The sequence below is a fragment of the Ovis canadensis genome, chromosome 2, assembly GCF_042477335.2.
Source record: "Ovis canadensis isolate MfBH-ARS-UI-01 breed Bighorn chromosome 2, ARS-UI_OviCan_v2, whole genome shotgun sequence".
NCBI classification, from domain to species: domain Eukaryota; kingdom Metazoa; phylum Chordata; class Mammalia; order Artiodactyla; family Bovidae; genus Ovis; species Ovis canadensis.
The window spans coordinates 111,537,931-111,558,275 of NC_091246.1; the positions used below are offsets into that span (position 1 = coordinate 111,537,931).

The 20,345-nt window shown below is 42.6% G+C and overlaps 1 protein-coding gene across 1 annotated transcript in view; it reads left to right on the forward strand.

The window, feature by feature from the left end:
• The first annotated feature begins 18,876 nt into the window (after nt 1–18,876).
• Nucleotides 18,877–20,345, forward strand: part of LOC138433701 (kynurenine/alpha-aminoadipate aminotransferase, mitochondrial-like) — a 33,554-nt gene continuing 32,085 nt past the window's right edge. Inside the window, 2 exon segments of the mRNA XM_069576772.1 lie at nt 18,877–18,943; nt 19,782–19,950. Of these exon segments, the coding sequence (XP_069432873.1) occupies nt 18,877–18,943; nt 19,782–19,950 (236 nt within the window).

Genomic DNA, 20,345 nt, shown 5'->3' on the forward strand with positions numbered 1-20,345 from the left:
AAAATGGTCAACATCACTAACTTTCAGGTAAATACAAATCAAAATCACAATGAATATCAACTCATTGTCAAAATGGCTATTGTCAATAAGACAACAAATAAATGTTGATGAGGACACAGAGTAAATGGAACCTTGATACATTGTTGGCGGGAGTGTAAATTAGCACAGCCACTATAGAAAACAGCATGGAGGTTCCTCAAAAGACTAAAAATAGAACTACCATCAGTTCAGTTCAGTTCAGTCCAATCGCTCAGTCGTGTCTGACTCTTTGCAACCCCATGAATCGCCACATGCCAGGCCTCCCTGTCCATCACCAACTCCCAGAGTTCACTCAGGCTCATGTCCTTCGAGTCAGTGATGCCATCCAGCCATCTCATCCTCTGTCGTCCCCTTCTCCTCTTGCCCCCAATCCCTCCCAGCATCAAAGTCTTTTCCAATGAGTCAACTCTTTGCATGAGGTAGCCAAAGTACTGGAGTTTCAGCCTCAGCATCATTCCTTCCAAAGAAATCCCAGGGCTGATCTCCTTCAGAATGGACTGGTTGGATCTCCTTGCAGTCCAAGGGACTCTCAAGAGTCTTCTCCAACACCACAGCTCAAAAGTATCAATTCTTCGGCGCTCAGCTTTCTTCACAGTCCAACTCTCACATCCATACATGACCACAGGAAAAACCATAGCCTTGACTAGATGGACCTTAGTCGGCTAAGTAATGTCTCTGCTTTTGAATATACTATCTAGGTTGGTCATAGCTTTCCTTCCAAGGATTAAGCGTCTTTTAATTTCATGGCTGCAGTCACCATCTGCAGTGATTTTGGAACCCAAAAAAATAAAGTCTGACACTGTTTCCACTGTTTCCCCATCTATTTCCCATGAAGTGATGGGACTGGATGCCATGATCTCGTTTTCTGAATGCTGAGCTTTAAGCCAGCTTTTTCACTCTCCTCTTTCACTTTCATCAAGAGGCTTTTTAGTTCCTCTTCACTTTCTGCCATAAGGGTGGTGTCATCTGCATATCTGAGGTTATTGATATTTCTCCCAGCAATCTTGATTCCAGCTTGTGTTTCTTCCAGTCCAGCGTTTCTCATGATGTCCTCTGCATAGAAGTTAAATAAGCAGGGTGACAATATACAGCCTTGACGTACTCCTTTTCCTATTTGGAAGCAGTCTGTTGTTCCATGTCCAGTTCTAACTGTTGCTTCCTGACCTGCATACAGATTTCTCAAGAGGCAGGTCAGATGGTCTGGTATTCCCATCTCTTTCAGAATTTATGATCAGGCAATTCCACTCCTTGGTATATATGTGAACAAAATGAAGACACTAATTCAAAAAAGCTATAAGTACCCGAGTGTTCATAGCAGCATTATTAACACAGCCAAGATATACAAGCAGCATTGGTATCCATCAACAGATGAATGGATAAAGAAAATGTAATATAACTACACAATTAAATACTACTCAGCCACAAAAAACATAAAATTTTGCCATTTGCAACAACATGGATGGACTTGATGGGTATCATGCTTAGTGAAATGAGATAGAGCAAAGCAAACACTGTATATTTTCACTTACACGTGGAATCTAAACTATAAAACTAATGAATCAATACCAAAAAAAAGGCAGAAACAGACTCACAGATACAGAGAACAAACTAATGATTATCAGTGGGGAGAGAGGTCATGGGATAAGATAAAGAAGGGAATTAAGACATATGAACTACTGTGTATAAAATAAGCTACAAGGATACATTACACAGCACAGGAAAATGTAACCATTATTCTGCAACAACTTTAAGTATAATCCATAAAAATATTGAATCACTATATCATACACATGAAATTAATGTTAATACTATAAATCAACTATACTTCTAATTTAAAAAGTAATGTTTGGGTCATCCCCATGCACCAGCCCCAAGCATGCTGTATCCTGCGTCAGACATAGACTGGCGATTCAATTCTTACATGATAGTATACATGTTAGAATGCCATTCTCCCAAATCATCCCAGAGAGACGTTATGGGGAGGGAGGTGGGGGGGGGGGGGTTCATGTTTGGGAACGCATGTAAGAATTAAAGATTTTAAAATTAAAAAATAAAAAAATAAAGTAATGTTTGCTATCGAAATCAATAGAAATTATTCTTGTTCGTAAAAAAGCAAATGAATTTTGTCCCTTTATAGGATAAAAATCTCTGCAAAAAAAATTGTCAATTCAGCTCAGTTCAGTTCAGTCACTCAGTCACATCCAACACTTTGCAACTCCATGTACTGCAGCACACCGGGCTTCCCTGTCCATCACCAACTCCCAGAGTTTACTCAAACTCATGTCCATTGAACTGTTGATGCCATCCAACCATCTCATCCTCTGTCAGCCCCTTCTCCTCTTACCTTCACTCTTTCCCAGCATCAGGGTCTTTTCAAATGACTCAGTTCTTCTCATTAGGTGGCCAAAGTATTGGAGTTTCAGTTTCAGCATCAGTCCTTCCAATGAATATTCAGGACTGATTTCCTTTAGAATGGACTGGTTGGATCTCCTTGCTGTCTAAGGGACTCTCAAGAGTCTTCTCCAACACCACAGTTCAAAAGCATGAATTCTTCCATGCTCAGCTTTCTTTAGAGTACAACTGTCACATCCATACATGATTACTGAAAAAACCATAGCTTTGCCTAGATGGAACTTGTTGGCAAAGTGATATCTCTGCTTTTTAATATACTCTCTAGGATGGTCATAACTTTTCTTCCAAGGAGCAAGTGTCTTTAATTTCATGGCTGCAGTCAACATCTGTAATGATTTTGGAAGCCCCAAAAGTAAAGTCTCACTGTTTCCATTGTTTCCCCATTATTTGCCATGAAGTGATAGGACCAGCTGCCATGATCTTAGTTTTCTGAATGTTGAGTTTTAAGCCAACTTTTTCACTCTCCTCTTTCAGATTCATCAAGAGGCTCTTTAGTTCTTCTTCACTTTCTGCCATAAGGGTGGTATCATCTGCATATCTGAGATTCTTGATATTTCTCCTGGCAATCTTGATTCCAGCTTGTGATTCATCCAGTAAAGCATTTCTCATGATGTACTCTGCATGTAAGTTAAATAATCAGGGTGACAATATACAGCCTTGACATACTCCTTTCCCAATTTGAAACCAGTCTGTTGTTCCATGGCCAGTTCTAACTGTTGCTTCTTGACCTGCATACAGATTTTTCATGAGGCAGGTCAGGTGGTCTGGTATTCCCATCTCTTTCAGGATATTCCACAGCTTGTTGTGATCCATACAGTCGAAGGCTTTGGCATGGTCAATAAAGACAGAAGTAGATTTTTTTCCGGAACTCTCTCGCTTTTTGATGGTCCAATGGATGTTGGTAATTTGATCTCTGTTTCCTCTGCCTTTTCTATATCCAGCTTGAACATCTGGAAGTTCACAGTTCACATAGTGTTGAAGCTTGGCTTGGAAAATTTTGAGCATTACGTTCCTAGCATGTGAGATGAGTGCAATTGTGCAGTAGTTTGAACATTTTTTGGCATTGTCTTTCTTTGGGATTGGAATAAAAACTGTCTTTTTCCAGTCCTGTGAGCACTGCTGAGTTTCCCCAATTTCCTGACATATTGAGTGCAACACTTTCACAGCATCATCTTTTAGGATTTGAAATAGTTCAACTGGAATTCCATCACCTCTACTAGCTTTGCTTGTAGTGATGCTTCCTAAGGCCCACTTGACTTCACCTTCCAGGATGTCTGGCTCTAGGTGAGTGATCACATCATCGTGATTATCTGGGTCATGAAGATCTTTTTTGTATAGTTCTTCTGTGTATTGTTGCCACCTCTTCTAAATATCTATTGCTTCTGTTAGGCCCATACCACTTCTGTCTTTTATTGTGCCCATCTTTGCATGAAATGTTCCTTTAGTATCTCTAATTTTCTTGAAGAGATCTCCAGTCTTTCCCATTCTATCCTCTATTTCTTTGTATTAATCACTGAGGAAGGCTTTCTTACCTCTCCTTGCTATTCTTTGGAACTCTGCATTCAAATGGGTATATCTTTCCTTTTCTGCTCTATCTATTGCTTCTCTTCTTTTCACAGCTATTTGTAAGGCCTCCTCAGACAATCATTTTGCCTTTTTGCATTTGTTGTTCTTGGGGATGGTCTTGATCCCTGTTTCCTGTACAGTGTCACAAACATCCATCCACAGTTATTCAGGCACTCTGTCTATCAGATCTAATCAGACAGTGAATCTATTTGTCACTTCAACTGTATAATCATAAGGGATTTGATTTAGGTCATACCTGAATGGTGTAATGGTTTTCCCCACTTCAATTTCAGTCTGAGTTTGGCAATAAGGAGTTCATGATCTGAGCCACAGTCAGCTTCCAGTCTTGTTTTTGCTGACTGTGTAGAGCTTCTCCATCTTTGGCTGCAGAGAATATAATCAATCTGATTTTGGTATTGACCATCTGGTGATGTCCTTGTGTAGAGTCTTCTCGTGTTGTTGGAAGCGGGTGTTTGCTATGACCAGTGTGTTCTCTTGGCAAAATTCTATTAGCCTTTGCCCGGCTTCATTGTGTATTCCAATGCCAAATTGCCTGTTACTCCAGGTATTTCTTGATTTCCTATTTTTGCATTCCAGTCCCCTATAGTGAAAAGGACATCTTTTGGGGGTTAGCTCTAGAAGGTCTTGTAGGTCTTCCTAGAACCATTCAACTTCAGCTTCTTCATCATTACTGGTCAGGGCATAGACTTGGATTACCATGATATTGAATGGTTTACCTTGGAAATGAACAGAGAACATTCTATCGTTTTTGAGATTGCATCCAAGTACTGCATTTCAGACTCTTTTGTTGACTGTGAGGGCTACTCCTTTTCTTCTAAAGGATTCTTGCCCACAGTAGTAGATATAGTGGTCATGTGAGTTCAGTTCACCCAATCCAGTCCATTTTCGTTCACTGATTCCTAAAATGTCAATGTTCAATGTTATCAGTTCAAATCATTTTAATGTTTTATGGGTTACCTTGCAATGAGTTAAATGAAATCTTTGACATGTGCTCATTTTATATGAGTATGAGTGTTGTGATTTTTATTGAAGTTTACCTCTTAAAAATAGTGGAATCTGGGCTCTGCCTGAAGTATGTTCTTTGCTCTGCCCTGCAGTACCTGCCAGGAGGAACATCTCTGCCCACGGTGCAGGTGGTCAGTGAAGATGCCTTCTGTTTCCTGTCCCTACTCAGTGTCCACATCTGAGGTGGACATTAGAGTATCTGCTCTCTTCGGTGCTGTAGGTTTTCCATCTCCCCACCATCAGTTCAGACTAGGGGAGCCTCAGGGCATTTTGGAGGGCTTCTCAGGTGGCTCAGCAATAAAGAATCCACCTGCCAATGCAGGAGACATGGATTCCATCTCTAGGTAGGAAAGATCCCCTGGAGGAGGAAATGGCAACCCACTCCAGTATACTTGCCTAGGAGATCCTATGGACAGAGGAGCCTAGCAGGCTGTACAGTCCATGGGCTTGTAAACAATAGGACATGACTTAGTGACTAAACAATAACAACAACAACAATAGGGCTTATTGAAGCTAGTATCTGAGTTTCTTTGGCAATAAAAGTCCCCCAGGAACTTGGGAAGTTTTGTGTATTGACTTTGAACCAGCATTATGTACTTGGAGCCTTAACTGAAGTTGTATTCCAGAGCGAATATTTACACCTGTCTTGTGTTTACTAGTTCATTGCTTGTGTCAAGGATTTCTCCCCCATTTTTTGAGGACTACCTTGATGCCCACAATATTATCTGAAATAATAGGCTTGAGCTGGATAACAATCTTTTAGCCTGATTTTGCTATAAAGCAGGAGCGTTTTATTTAGCTGATAAGATGCTGAGTAAGTTTTGTCTCCAAAGTTTGAATTTGGAAGCATTTGGATTTCAAACCTAAACCCATTTGCTTCCAAATATGCTTCAAAATGAACCAGTTCTTGCCAGCTCATCCCATTTTTATTACACCTTGTTAAATGCAACTAGGAGAGGCTCCTGGCAACCCCTTCCGCTAAGCAATAGGCACCAAAATCTCATGATCTGACTTTCAAATTATCATGGGTGGGAGCCACATGCACCAACTGACTTGAGTCATCTGATTCCAGTTTTCCAGAAATAATGTTCCTCACCATCCACTGCCCAACCATTAAGCCAATGCCATATGGCTTTAACTTTTTATTACAGCAACACTCTGCCTGCAGAATTAATTTCTGTATTAGGGTTAAAAGGCTGTCATAATTGTTTTTACTGGAGTCACTTAAGTAAGATAATGGTCTAGCCCCTCATGTGGTGTAGTAGCTTTGCTTTCATGGACACTTAAGGTCACAAATTCATTTTATTTTTTGTTTAGCAATATTCTAAGTAGATGTGGGCAAGTTTTTTCCTGGAAAGGGCTAGATAGTAAGTATTTCACACTTTGCAGGCCATAGCATCTTTGTTACATCTATTCAACCCTGCTGCAAATGCAACCACGTAAGTGAAAAAAAATAATGAGTATGGCTAATGGGTATGGCTAAAATAATGAGTTCCAATAAAATTTTATTTATAGACACTGAAATCTAAATTTCATATAATTTTCATGTGTTGAAATATTATTATTCTTCTGAGTTTTTCCAACCATTTAAAAATATGAAAATAATTCCATAAAGAGCCAAGGGCTATAGTTTGCTGACCCCTATATGACCAGGTTGTCCTCCTCTGCATGGTTGAACCTGGGTCATGGGCATGGCAAGGATCAAGCTCATGTGATAGGAAAAGAGGGACTTCAAAGCAAGCAATATTTTTATTGTTGTTGATAATAAATAGAAATGTATATCTCACAGAGGCTGAAAGTCTCAGATCAGGGTGCCAGCATAGTTGGGTGACATCCTCAGCCAGGGGGCAGATTTTTCACTGTGTCCTCCATGGTGGAAGGGCTAGGAAACACTCTGGAGTCTCTTTTATCAGGACACTAATCTCATTCATGAGGTCTCTACCCCCTTGACCTAAGCACCTTCCAAAGGCTGCATCTCCTACCATCACTTTGAAGATTAGCATTCCAGCAAATGAATGGGGGGAGGAGGGGAGGGGAAGCAGACACAGACATTCAGTCTTTAGCACACAATGAACTATCACTAGACACTTGCCAGAATAGTTAAGTTTTTAGAAGGAGACAATCCCCAAAGTTGATAAGGTGGAGCATCTGGAATTCTCATGCACTGCTAATGAAAAGGTAAAGTAGCAAATAACCACTTAGGAAAATTATTTGATTGTTTCTATCAACACAAAATATGTATATATCCCGCCTGCATGCTAAGTCACTTCAGTCGTGTCTGACTCTTTGTGACCCTAGGGGCTGTTCCCCGCCAGGCTCCTCTGTCCACAGGATTCTCCTGACAAGAATACTGGAGTGGGTTGCCATGCGCTTCTCCAAGGGATCTTCCCAACCCAGGGATCTAGCCCACATTTCTTATGTCTCCTGAATTGGCAGGCAGTTCTTTACCATGAGCACCACCTGGGAAGTCTTAGCAATTTCATCTCTAGGTATATATCCAAAATATATATGTATTTTCACCAAAAGATGTGTACAATAATGTTCTTGAATGCAACACTCTTAGTTGCCAAATAGTAGAAACTTTCCACATGTTCATGAACAGTACAAGGGATACACGGTCACATACAAGATGCTACAGTCATATGCTGGAATGCAGCAACAGGACTGAGTAAAGTACTGCTACTAACAATGTAAGTAAATCTCTCAACGTGATGTTGTCGAAAAGAAAACAAAGTGAGGCAAACTGCCTGGTTCCATTTTATATAAAGTTCAAAAACAGGCAGAAGCGACCTGCAGTATTCGAAGTCAGGACAGAAATCAATTTTAGAGAAGAGGGAGGAAGTAGTCACTGAGGAAGGAGTGGGGAGTGCTTCTGGGGTCCTGGGAAGAGCCCGCTTCTTGACCTAAGTGGTGATGACACAGATCTGTTCCCCGTGACTGCATCCTCACCTCTCAGCTGAGGCATCATCCAGAGTAGGCCTTATCTGCACCCGTCTCCTTACAGACTCTTCTTACAAAGGAGCGCAGGTCTGCCTCCTGGGTTACACTTCCTCCTTCCTCGTGTGGGAAGATCTTCCAGTCCAGGTGGTACACCTGCTTCTCTTCATCAATCACAGTCAGCAACTTGAGGGCACGTCTGAGCCACATTTCTAACTGGTCCATCCCTTCCAGCCCTCAATGAAAGCCCCTGCCCAAGAACAGGCTCCACACTCCCAGGACAGTGCCTCTCTAGTTGAACATGTGCACCCTCCTTCATCCCATCGGATCAGAAAAGCTGTGTGGCTTTGGAGGCAATCAACCCAAATTTGTTTTGAATGAACACATGCAGCTGGGACAACAGATGCCCTTGGCATGGGACCACTGCCCCAGCTCACTCCACTGAAGCCACAAGGGACAACAAGCTGAGCTAATAGATTTCACAGGTTCAAGACAAGAACATGGGTGCAAAGCCAGTGCTCTGGTTCTAAGGCCACAGGCAGAAGAGCAAAAGTGCTAGGGAAGAGCATGAGCACAAGCTGTTACGTCTAATGCAGGCATCATACCCAGTTATGCCAGCAGAGAACATCACTTTCCATTGGCTAGAACTGGGTCACATGGCCCCTGGTCACAAAGGACACTGGAAAACAAAGATAAAGCTAGGTGTCCGTGTGCTCAGAAGACCAGAAGAATATCTGATAATCAGCTGTCCCCACTCACCCCCAAGATGACTTCCTAAGAGCATTGTTAGGGTCACCAGCCTGATGTACTTCCTATAAAGTTGCTTGAGACCCATGGCCTGAATTCTATAGGTCCCTAGCTCTAGTTTTGCCTTAATAATATCTCTTCCATTCTCCCAGCTAAAAGACCACAACTATGCGAGGTGAAATTCTCTCCACCTCTATGTGTCCATCTTCTAACAACCACATCCATCCAGAGAGAAGCTAAAGATTCTTGGCTCTAGTCTAAGAATATACTATACACAGAAGGCAATGTTAAAGCTATGAAGGTTGACAGATTTTCATGTCCTAGATGAGCCCTCACATATAGCAGTTAAAACTGCATAATAGCTACTACATACGAGCTAGTGACCCATGGGATCGTGTGTTCCCATGCAGTAATCTCTGCTTTGGCACCCCAAATACAGCTGGATTTTTTTCCTACCCGCCACGCACTAGGAGTCCTACTCCCACAGCCTTTGAAGTACGAAAGTATTAATTGCTCTACCGTGTCTGACTCTGCAACCCCATGGACTTTAGCCTGCCAGGCTCGTCTCTTCATGGAATTCTCCAGGCAAGAATACTGGAGTAGGTAGCCATTAACTTCTCAAGGGGATCTCCCTGACTCAGGGATCTGACTCAGGGATCTAACTCAAGTCTCCTGCATTGCAGGTGGATTCTTTACTGTCTGAGCCACCAGGGAAGGCTGCAACTTTTGGACTTACAAATATCCTGGAACAAGTTTCCACATACAATACAGAAAGGTGCCGGGGGCCAGCGTGAGGAATTCCGCCCATGGCAAATGTCATGAGGAAGGAGGCTTGGCATACGCAAAGGCGTGATCAAGCCTCAGGAAACCCCCTGTTCCCGAGCATCTAACCCCAAAACCAGAGTCTGTTTTATGCTCTCACCTACACCTCTGACTTTACGGGGGGCTCTCCCCCATAACCGTTTCTCTCGGAGAAGGAGTAAACGTGCAGCTCCAAGGCAATAAAAATTCTTGGGCATGACAAGAGTGTTTCAGCTTACGGACTCCTCTGAAGGTTATCTAGCCCACCTGTATAGGTTTGTCCGGCCACATGTGATTGCTTGCAGCCTCCCAACCTGAGAGGCACGAGATGTTTTAGACTTACTAAAGGCAAATTATTTTGGGGAGTTAAAATTATTAGTATAGTTGGTTAGGAATTATATTGGTGAAGGGTTTTTCATTTGTTGTGTCAATAATTGCTACTAATTCCCTGCTCTGGGTGGGACAAGGATGTCTCAGGTCAAACCTCTCTGCTGACAGACTAGCTTGTGTGACAGGATTATCCTTACTGCCGCCACTAGGCACATGACTGTTTACTACCTCTCAACCATAAACAGCACAGAGAGTTTTGGAGTATTTTGAGAGTCTTAATTAGCCTAGGACTTTTTCTTCTTGTTGAGTCAATGATTGCCGCCAGGCTTCTATATCCTTAGGTACCTGGGAATATATTAATCAATGTATTTGGAATATAGCAAAGGAAATATGGTAGTTTTTGATGTTAGCAATACTAGACTTTTTGAGTTAATGGATTTTCTCTTTTGTAGTAGATCACTGTACTTTGTTATATATCACTGTGTCCTTGCTGTGTAAGAATGTAACTTTATCATATCTTAAGACTAAATAGATCTTAAGGGGAGCACTGGTGAAAGGATTTTCATTTGTTGGGCTGATGTTTGCTGCTAAATCTCCATGTTCCCTACTCTTATAATGAATATAACTAGCATATAGGAAGAAATAAGTATTAACCTTTAAGCATATAGGAAAAATAAGTATTAACCTTTAAGACTAATCATGGTAACCTTGGGTTAAATAAATTCCTTTCTTGATTGTGACTCACTACACCCTCACCCTATAGGAATGTAACTTTATTTGGAGGGTGGTGCCTGGTTTAAGAAAAAACACCCTTGGAAGAAATAAGTTTTTTTGGTTATCAGAAAGAAAGGATCATAAAATGTAAGCAGGTCTCACTCATGGCCAGAAGATGATGTAATATCCCTAAGACCTTTTTTTTATATTTATGTGAACACCTGATTTTGACAAAGGTCAGGACTGCTGACCCCCACGTGACTCTGTATTCATCCCTATGTGTAACAAAAGGTATATAAGCAAACCCAAAAATAAAGAAATCGGATCAGTTTCCGGAAAGACTGATTCCCCCATGTCGCTTCTTTCTTGCTCCCGTTTTTCTGGCTGAATTCCCATCTGGAGCATGGATGCTATTCCACGTAATCCAAGTTATTCAGCCTCTTTTTCTCCACTGATCTTCCTACTACACTATCCATTTCTAATCTCTCTATATCTGTGATTAAATATGTATTTTTCCAAAGACGCCGACTCCGTCCCCACCTTCGAATCACCCTGGATCCACCGGGGCTGGACCCCGGCAGAAAGGTGTCCCACTGGCCTGTCAATAGCTGAGATAATGGTGCAGGTGAAGCAGAAGCCCTCCAGATCTTCAACTGGAATATCCCCCAATTGTTGGCTTTGGTAGTGGGGATTCAGGTAATGGGAGGCTGCCAGAACCCACAAAGTCAGCCTCTACCAGATAAGAGCCAGTCTAAGCAGCTGCACTGACATTAGTCTAACTTTGAGAAATTGGATAGAATGTAGATGGTTGGGATCTGATTTTCTGGGAAGGTCACAAATGAGATGAAATCTTCCAAGTGGTAAGAGAACTACTGGTCAAAACTGAATTGTGGCAGGGAGGGAACCCTGAAAGTGTAACTAGTTCATGGAAAGGGCCAGATCTGATGGAATTATATTTAGGAAGCAGATCCTTTTTCCCCCATTTTTTGGCCGTGCCACCCGGCATGCAGGATCCCAGTTTCCAAACCAGGGACTGAACCCATGCTCCTCACAGTGGAAGTGCAGTTCCAACCACAGGACTGCCAAGGAAACCCTGGAAGCAGGTAAATTTTCTCCTTACTGCCAACAGACAGACTCTGTGGGCTCCCCTTTCCCTGCCCCTTGACAAGACCTGGGGCAGACCGCAAAGTTTTGGGGTCATTTAAGGACAGCCTCATTCTCATATATAGGAAGCTCAGCCTCGTATGACTTGAAACCCTAGTCTTGTCCAGTCAATCCACTACGGCAGGCCAATCCACAGCTGCTGAACACCGGGATGAGCAATTCCCTGTTGGGCCCACCACCTCTGACCATCCTGCTCTGGGCTCCCATCCAGCACTGCAGCATGCTCTAGTGAAGTATGTGTCCACTCTCCTCCTGAGCCTTGGCTTTCTTACTTATTTGTAAAGGGTTCAGAGCTTTTTCCTGTCATACCACCCATGCCTCCAACCCTCTCACCCCACTCCTCCTGGCAGATTCTAATTTACTTGGTAAGAGGCAGAGCCCAGGAATCTGAATTTTTAATAAGCCCTTAAAGTGATTCTGATGCAAATAATCCATGGAACAGGATCTGAGAAACAGTGCTCCAGGGAACAGCTGGCATAACAACGAGGACACACATCCCTGTTTTCCTCGGTTCCTGTTCTAACATTAAGCCTTTTGGTTATTTACACACTCTTATCACACAAACGGAGAAGGCAATGGCACCCCACTCCAGTACTCTTGCCTGGAGAATCCCAGGGAGGGTCTGTGGGGTCTCACAGAGTCGGACACGACTGAAGCGACTTAGCAGCAGCAGCACCACACAGATAACCTGTGTGACTACTTCCTTGAGCAACTCACTTCTTTTCCACCTCTCAAGCCTCTGTAATGGCTGGATCATCACAATTCCTTCTGACCTTTAAACTTTGTACCACGCTCCCTGGTCTTACCAGGCTCTGGCTTTGCTGCAGCCTGCGTACCACTGCAGATGGCTACTCCTGTAGCTTCCTTAGGCAACAATTGCCCATCCTCCTACACCCCACTTACCTTGCACTTGAGAAATGAGGTTGGCATCTTCATTTCTCCCAAAACCACATCCACACCATGGCTCATACACTTTCTTCAGCGGGCCCTACTCCCTGGAGACTCAGGCAATCTGACCCCCCTCTATATCCTGTCTCTGGGCACACTCTGCATCTGCCTTTGCTGCCACTATTATGGGCCAGCTTCCTTCACTGCCAGGGCACCCAGCTCAGAATATTTTTCCCATACCAAGTTCCAGGGAACCTCCCATCTACAGAAGCCTCTGTGTTGTGCTGTGCTTAGTTGCTCAGTCATGTCCAACTCTTTGTGACCCCATGGACTGTAGGCTGCCAGGCTCCTATGTCCATGGGATTTCCCAGGAAAGAATACTGGAATGGGTTTCCATGCCCTTCTCCAGGGGATCTTCCCAACCCAGGGATCGAACCCAGGTCTCCCATATTGCAGTGGATTCTTTACCATCTGAGCCAGCAGTGAAGCCCAAGAATACTGGAGTGGGTAGCCTATCCCTTCTACAGGGGGATTTTCCTGACCCAGGAATTGAACCAGGGTCTCCTCTATTGCAGGTGGATTCTTTACCAGATGAGCTACCAGGGAAGCCCACAGAAGCCCCTACCTTCACATTAACCATCAGCTGTTTTATTGTGTCCCATCACCTGCACCCTTTTAGATACAATCTCAACTCCTCTCTTCCTAATGTTTGCCACAGACTGCTCATTGCCTCCACATGCAAAACCCTGATCCTGGATAGATACAGCTACCCCTTCTCATCTGTGTTTGCACCCCAAATGCTAAATATTAATAAAGAAGAAACTAATTCATAGTGTAGACTGGTCCCAACCTGTAGTTACCAACCTCAAATGGGCCTATGTCACTGTTCAGGGATGCTATACCACTGCTCTTTTTTCCATATTGAACATTCAAATCCTGTTCTTTCATATCAAATGCCCAATCCTCCACATCCCCCTTCTCCTTCATCATTTGACCTCCTAATTCTCTAGAAAAATAAATAGATAAGCCCTCCTATACCTGCAACAAGATTTTCCTATTTCCACACATATGTCTGTACACTGGGTGGCAGGTGGTACAGCAAAAGTTAAAAGACCAGAAACTTAAAACAATCTTGGGGTGGGATGGTGTGGGTGGGAGAGAGGTTAAAAAGTGTAGTATACTTATAGTTGATTTACACTATTATGAAACCAACATAACATTGTAAATAAAGCACTTATTCTCCAATTAAAAATAAGTTTAAATAAAATAAAGGAAAACAAAAATCAATACATAAAAAATAAAATAATCTTGCTTATATATAGACTGCTCTATCAAAACCTCATGGCAACCACAAACCTAACATCTATGATAGATGTGTGCATGCATGCCAAGTCGCTTCAGTCATGTCTGACTGTTTGTGACTCTGTGGACTGTGGCCTGCCAGGCTGCTCTGTCCATGAGACTCTCCAGGCAAGAATACTGGAATGGGTGGCCAGGCCCTCCTCCAGGGGGCCTTCCTGACCCAGGGTTGAACCCACATCTGTTATGTCTTCTGCATTGGCAGGCAGGTTCTTTACCACTAGTGCCACCTGGGAAGCTCCCTACAATAGATACACACACACACAAGAGAAAGGAATCCACACACAACACTGAAGTCAAATCACAGGAGAAAAGAACAAAAGAGGAAGAGAAGAAAAAAGACCTACAAAAACAAACCCAAAACAATTAACAAAATGCAATATATCTATAATTACTCTAAATGTATTAAATGCTCCAGCCAAAAGACATAGACTGGATAAATGGTACAAAAACAAGACCCATAGGAACTTCACTGGTGATCCAGTGGTTAAGACTCCATGCTTCCAAAGCAAGGAGTGCCTGTTTGATTCCTGGTCAGGGAACAAAGATCCCACATGCTGTGTGGGGAAAAAATAATTCATAACAACCTAAAAACAAGAACCATACATGTGTTACCTATAAGAGACCCACTTCCAATCAAGAGGCACATACAGTCTGAAAGTGAGAGGAAGGAAAATGGTATCCCATGCAAACAGAAATCAACAGAAAGTTGGAGTAGCAGTATTCATACCAGACAAAATAGACTTTAAAAATAAAGACAGTTACAAGAGAAAAAGAAGGACAGTACATTATGATCAATGTATCGATCCAAGAAAAGATATAACAATTGTAAATATATATGCACCCCACTTAGGAGCACCTCAATATATAAAGCAAATGCTAAAGCTATAAAAGGAGAAATCAACAGTGACGCAATAATAGCAGAGAACTTTAACACCTCACTTACATCAATGCACGGATCATCCAGAAAGAAATCTGTAATAACTAACATCATACTGAACACTGAAAATTTTAAATCATTTCCTCTAAGATCAGGAAAAAAAACAAAGATGCCCACTCTTGCCACAATTATTCAACACACGTTTGGAAGTCCTAGCAATGATAATTCGAGAAGAAAAAGAAATAAAAGGAATCCAAAGTGGAAAAGAAAAAGTAAAACTGCCACTGTTTGCAGATGCCTGGATTTGAATGTTTACTATCAAGAACCAAGCAGTAGTGCAGTGTCCCCAAGGAGTAACACAGAACCATTTGAGGCTGGTAAGCACAGGTTGGCACCAATCTACACTATGAATTAGATTCTTCTTTATCAACATTTAGCACTTGTATGATACTATATGGGGCTTCCCAGATAGCGCTAGTGTTGAAGAACATGCCTGCCAATGCAGGAGACTTAAGAGACACATCTTCAATACATGGGTCAGGAAGATCCCCTGGAGGAGGCACAGCAACCCACTCCAGTATTCTTGCCTAGAGAATTCCATGGACAGAAAAGCCTGGTGGGCTGCACTCCACAGGGTCACAGAGAGTCAGACACAACTGAAGTGATTTAGCATGCATGTACACACACATGATACTATACATAGAAAATCCTAAAGATGTTACCAGAAAACTCCTAGAGCTCATCCATGAATTTGGCAGGGTTGATGTATACAAATTAATATGCAAAAATCTGTTGCATTACTATACACTGATAGCAAAACACTGGAAAGAGCAATTAAGGAAACAATCTCATTTACCACTATCATCAAAAAGAATAAGATACCAAAGAATAAACCTGCTAATAAAGCAAAAGAGCTCTATTCCAAAAAACTGTAGACACTGATGAAAGAAACTGAAGACATGACAAACAGAAAGATATACCAGATTCTTGAACTGGAGGTATTAATGTTGTTAAAATGATCATACCACCCAGGATAATCTACAGATTCAAGGCAATCGCATTCAAAATACCAATGGCATAGTCACAGAACTAGAATTTAAAAATTTAAATTTATGTGCAAACACAAAAGACTCTGAATAGACGAAAGTATCATAGCAAAGAACTGAGCTGGAGGACTCAGCCTCCCTGACATTATATTGCAAAGCTATAGTCATCAAAAAAAGGTATGGAACTGGCAGAAAAAAGACAGAGATCCACAGAACAGGATAGAAAGCTCAGAAATAGGCGCACAAACTTGCGGTCACCTGACCTATGGCAAAGGAAGCAAGAGTACACAACAGAGAAGAGACAGTCTCTTCCATAAGTGATGCAGTGAAAACTGGACAGCTACACGTAAAAGAATGACAATAGAGTGTTCTCTAACACCATACACTAAAGTAAATTCAAAGGCATATGAAAATATGGTCAACAACACTAACTATTAGATAAAGGCAAATCAAAACTACAATGAGTTATCACCTCACAGCAGTCAGAATGGCCACCATAAAAAAAAAATGCTACAAATAATAAATGCTTGAGAGCGTGTAGAGAAAAGGGAGCCCTTCTACACTGATGTTAGGAATGTAAATTGGTGATGAACAGTATGGGGATTTCTTAAGAAACTAAAATTAGACCCACCAGATGATCTACAAAACCCACTCCTGTATATATATCCAGTGAAAACCTAATCTTAAAAGATATGTGTACCCTAATACTCACAGCAGCAAAATTTACAATGACCAAAACACTGAAGCAACATAAATGTACACTGGCAGATGAATGGATGAAGAGCGCGCGCGCGCGTGTGTGTGTGTGTGTGTGTGTGTGTACACACACAGTCAATGGAATACTACTCAGCAATAAAGAAGAATGAAAAAATTCCACTTGCAGTAACATGGGTGAACAGAGGATTATCATACTAAGTGAAATAAGTGAGCCAGCAAAAGACAAATATCATATAATACCACTTATAGGTGGAGTCTTAAAAAATTATACAGATAAATTTATTCATGAAACAGAAGTAGATTCACAGACATAGTAAAGAAACTTATGGTTACTAAAGCAGATAACATGGGGATAAATTAGGAGTTTGGATCAAAATATACACACTATTATATATAAAATAGATAAAGTTCCAACTGTATAGCACAGGGATCGAAACTCAAAATTTTTTAATAACTTATAATGAAAGCTGTGATATATATACACAATGGAATATTACTCGCCATTAAAAAAATACATTTGAATCAGTACTAATGAGGTGGATGAAACTGGAGCCTATTATACAGAATGAAGTAAGCCAGAATAAAAAACACCAATACAGTATATTAACACTGTATTGTATTTTTTTTCATATATAGAATTTAAAAAGATGGTAATGATAACCCTATATGCAAGACAGCAAAAAAGACACGAATGTATAAAACAGTCTTTTGGACTCTGGGGGAGAAGGCAAGGGTGGGATGATTTGAGAGAATAGCATTGAAACATGTACATTATCATATGTGAAACAGATCGCCATTTCAGGTTCGATGCATGAGACAGGGTGCTCAGGGCTGGTGCACTGGGATGACCCTGAGAGATGGGATGCGGGGGAGGTGGGAGAGGGTTCTGGATGGGGAACACATGTACACCCACGGCTGAGTCATGTGAACGTATGGCAAAAACCACTACAATATTGTAAAGCAATTAGCCTCCAATTAAAATAAATAAATTTAAAATGAATAAAAAAATATTTAAAAAATAACATATAATGAAAAACAATCTGAAAAAGAATATATATGTTTAACTGAATCACTTTGTTATACACCTGAAACTACACAATACTGTAAATTAACTATTTTCAATTTTAAAAAGAAAAGATATTTTGGAGTCTTATCCCCTAGTATTTAGGAGTGTGACCTCCTTTGAACAGAGTCTCCATGGAGGTAACCAAGTTAACATGAGGCGATGAAGGTGAGCCCTGGTCTAATGAGACTGGTGTCCTTATAAGGAGTTTGACAGCAGGGGCGTGCACACGACAGGGAGACGCCATGTGAAGACAAAGGCCGACATCACGGTGATTAAGCCGCAGGACAAGGAATGTTCAACCATGCCACACACTACCAGCATCTAGGAGAGAGACCTGGAACAGATTCAGAGTCACAGGTCTCAGAGAGAACCACCCCTGCCGACGCCTTCATCCTGTACTTCCAGACTCCAGCCCTGTCATTTTTCTCCATCATCACTTTAAACGTGATACAGCTCCTAGAACAGAGGAAGTGAAGTGAAGTTGCTCAGTCGTGTCCAACTCTTTGCAACCCCATAGACTATAGCGTACCAGGCTCCCCGAACATGGGATTTTCCAGGCAACAGTACTGTAGTGGATTGCCATTTCCTTCTCCAGGGGATCTTCCCAACCCAGGGCTCGAACCCAGGTCTCCCACATTGTAGACAGACGCTTTACCGTCTGAGCCACCAGGGCACTCAACAAATATTTAGAGAATGACAGGGTCCAGAACTCTTGGCCTTTTAATTCATTCTGTCCCCGGGAGTCCTAAGCCAAGTCTTTAAAAGGCAGCCTGAGCTGTGAAACTTGATCACTTGTTCCACACCCTCAGGAGAATTCCTCCTGCGGTTGCTCCTGACAATTTCAAAGTCTGGTCTCTTTGATTTTTCTAACAACCAATTATCTCTTCAGTTTTCAGCTTCTGATCCTCAGGTGAGCTGTCCCTAGATTAGCCCTCACCTACCCTTTCCCACCACACTGGCCACTCTCTGCCTTGAATTTCCAAGCACAGCCTCAGGTCCCCTGCATTTCAGTAGCTGCTCTGATGGGCAGAAGGGGACACGAAGCCTGACCATGTGAGTGGGACTGACCAGCAGCAGAAGAGATCTTTCCTGGGCGAGAATTAGGTGGCAGGACTGATGTGGATCCTTGTTTCGTTTTCCTAGTCTTCAACCACCAAAGGAGGGGCTTGGTACTTGGATCCAGAATGAATTACACACGGTTCATCACAGCCAAGAGTGCAGCCAGAAAACCTTATTCCATCAGAGTCATGTGTGAGTCCAAGCTGCGCCCCTCTCCCCCAGAGTGGAAGTGGAGGGGGGCACCCACACAGCAGCTCCAGGCTGGGTGAACCTGGCTCTGTGCAGACTTGACACAGAAGTCAGGCTGAAATAGGCAGGAGGGCAGTAAATCAGGAACAGAGACCAGGCTGCGGTGGGCATGTCCTGGTTAGGGTCCAGGAGGCTCTTCTGGGCACAGGAGATGGGGTTCAGCACAGCCTGCAGACATGTGCAGAGCAGGGAAGGTGGGTACACAGGACAGGAAAGGGGCACAGGGAGCCTGGCGAGCCAGGAGGGGCCGAGTGGAGGAGGGTTTTCTGTTACTGTGGCCCCTGGCTTGCCGCCTGATCAGTCGGCCTTCTTAGCTGCACCTGTTGACTCCTTACTTCCTCCACCAGTGAGGTCAGCCCAGAAAAATTCATCTTCTACGTTTCTTTCAGACTAGCAATGGCAACTCACTCCAGTACTCTTGCCTGGAGAATCCCATGGATACAGAGCCTGGTAGGCTGCAGTCCATGGGGTCGCTAAGAGTTGGGCATGACTGAGCAACTTCAGTTTCACTTTTCACTTTAATGCATTGGAGAAGGAAATGGCAACCCACTCCAGTGTTCTTGCCTGGAGAACCCCAGGTCGGCAGAGCCTGGTGGGCTGCCATCTATGGGGTCGCACAGAGTCAGACACGACTGAAGCGACTTAGCAGCAGCAGCAGCATTCTATCACTAGACATTATTACACTGTAAAGTTGCATTGCCTTTAACACAACATACTGACCATCTCTGTTTATGAAAGTCTTCACTGAAAGTGTTTCTTCTTCTCTTCCATGTTGTTTAAGATGAGAAATTGGACAAGGCCCTGAAATCTGTCATCTCCTTGGCGACTGGATTACCAAACCCTAACATGTTCCCTTTCAAGACTGCAGTTATCACCATAGAAAACGGGAAAGCTATCCAGTTTGACGAACAGTTGATGAAAAAAGCACTGCAGCATTCTCAGAGTGCTGGGTCCTCATCAGTAGATAATTTAGCTTACTTGATTCATTTTCCTCAGCAATGTTCTACAGCCAGCTGACAGTGTCACTTGTGTCTTTTTAATTGGATAGTCAGCAGGTAAGAAGGTCTGAGAAAGCAGCAAGGACACTGACAGCTTAAGAGCCCTACTGATTGCTTCTAAACCATACATAACTAGGAGAAGGAGAGGAGGCTTTTGAAGGAGATTATCATCTGAGCTGAGACTGGGGGCGGGGGTGAGGGGGGCACGTGGGAAATGAAACGGGGTAAAAAAGGAAGATAAGCCAACTGAAGAAGCAGGCTAGGAGAAAGGAGGAAAAGGATGATCCAGGAAGCAGCCATTTTATTTCCCGGGGGAATTTTTCACTAATTATATTCCCATTCTAAAC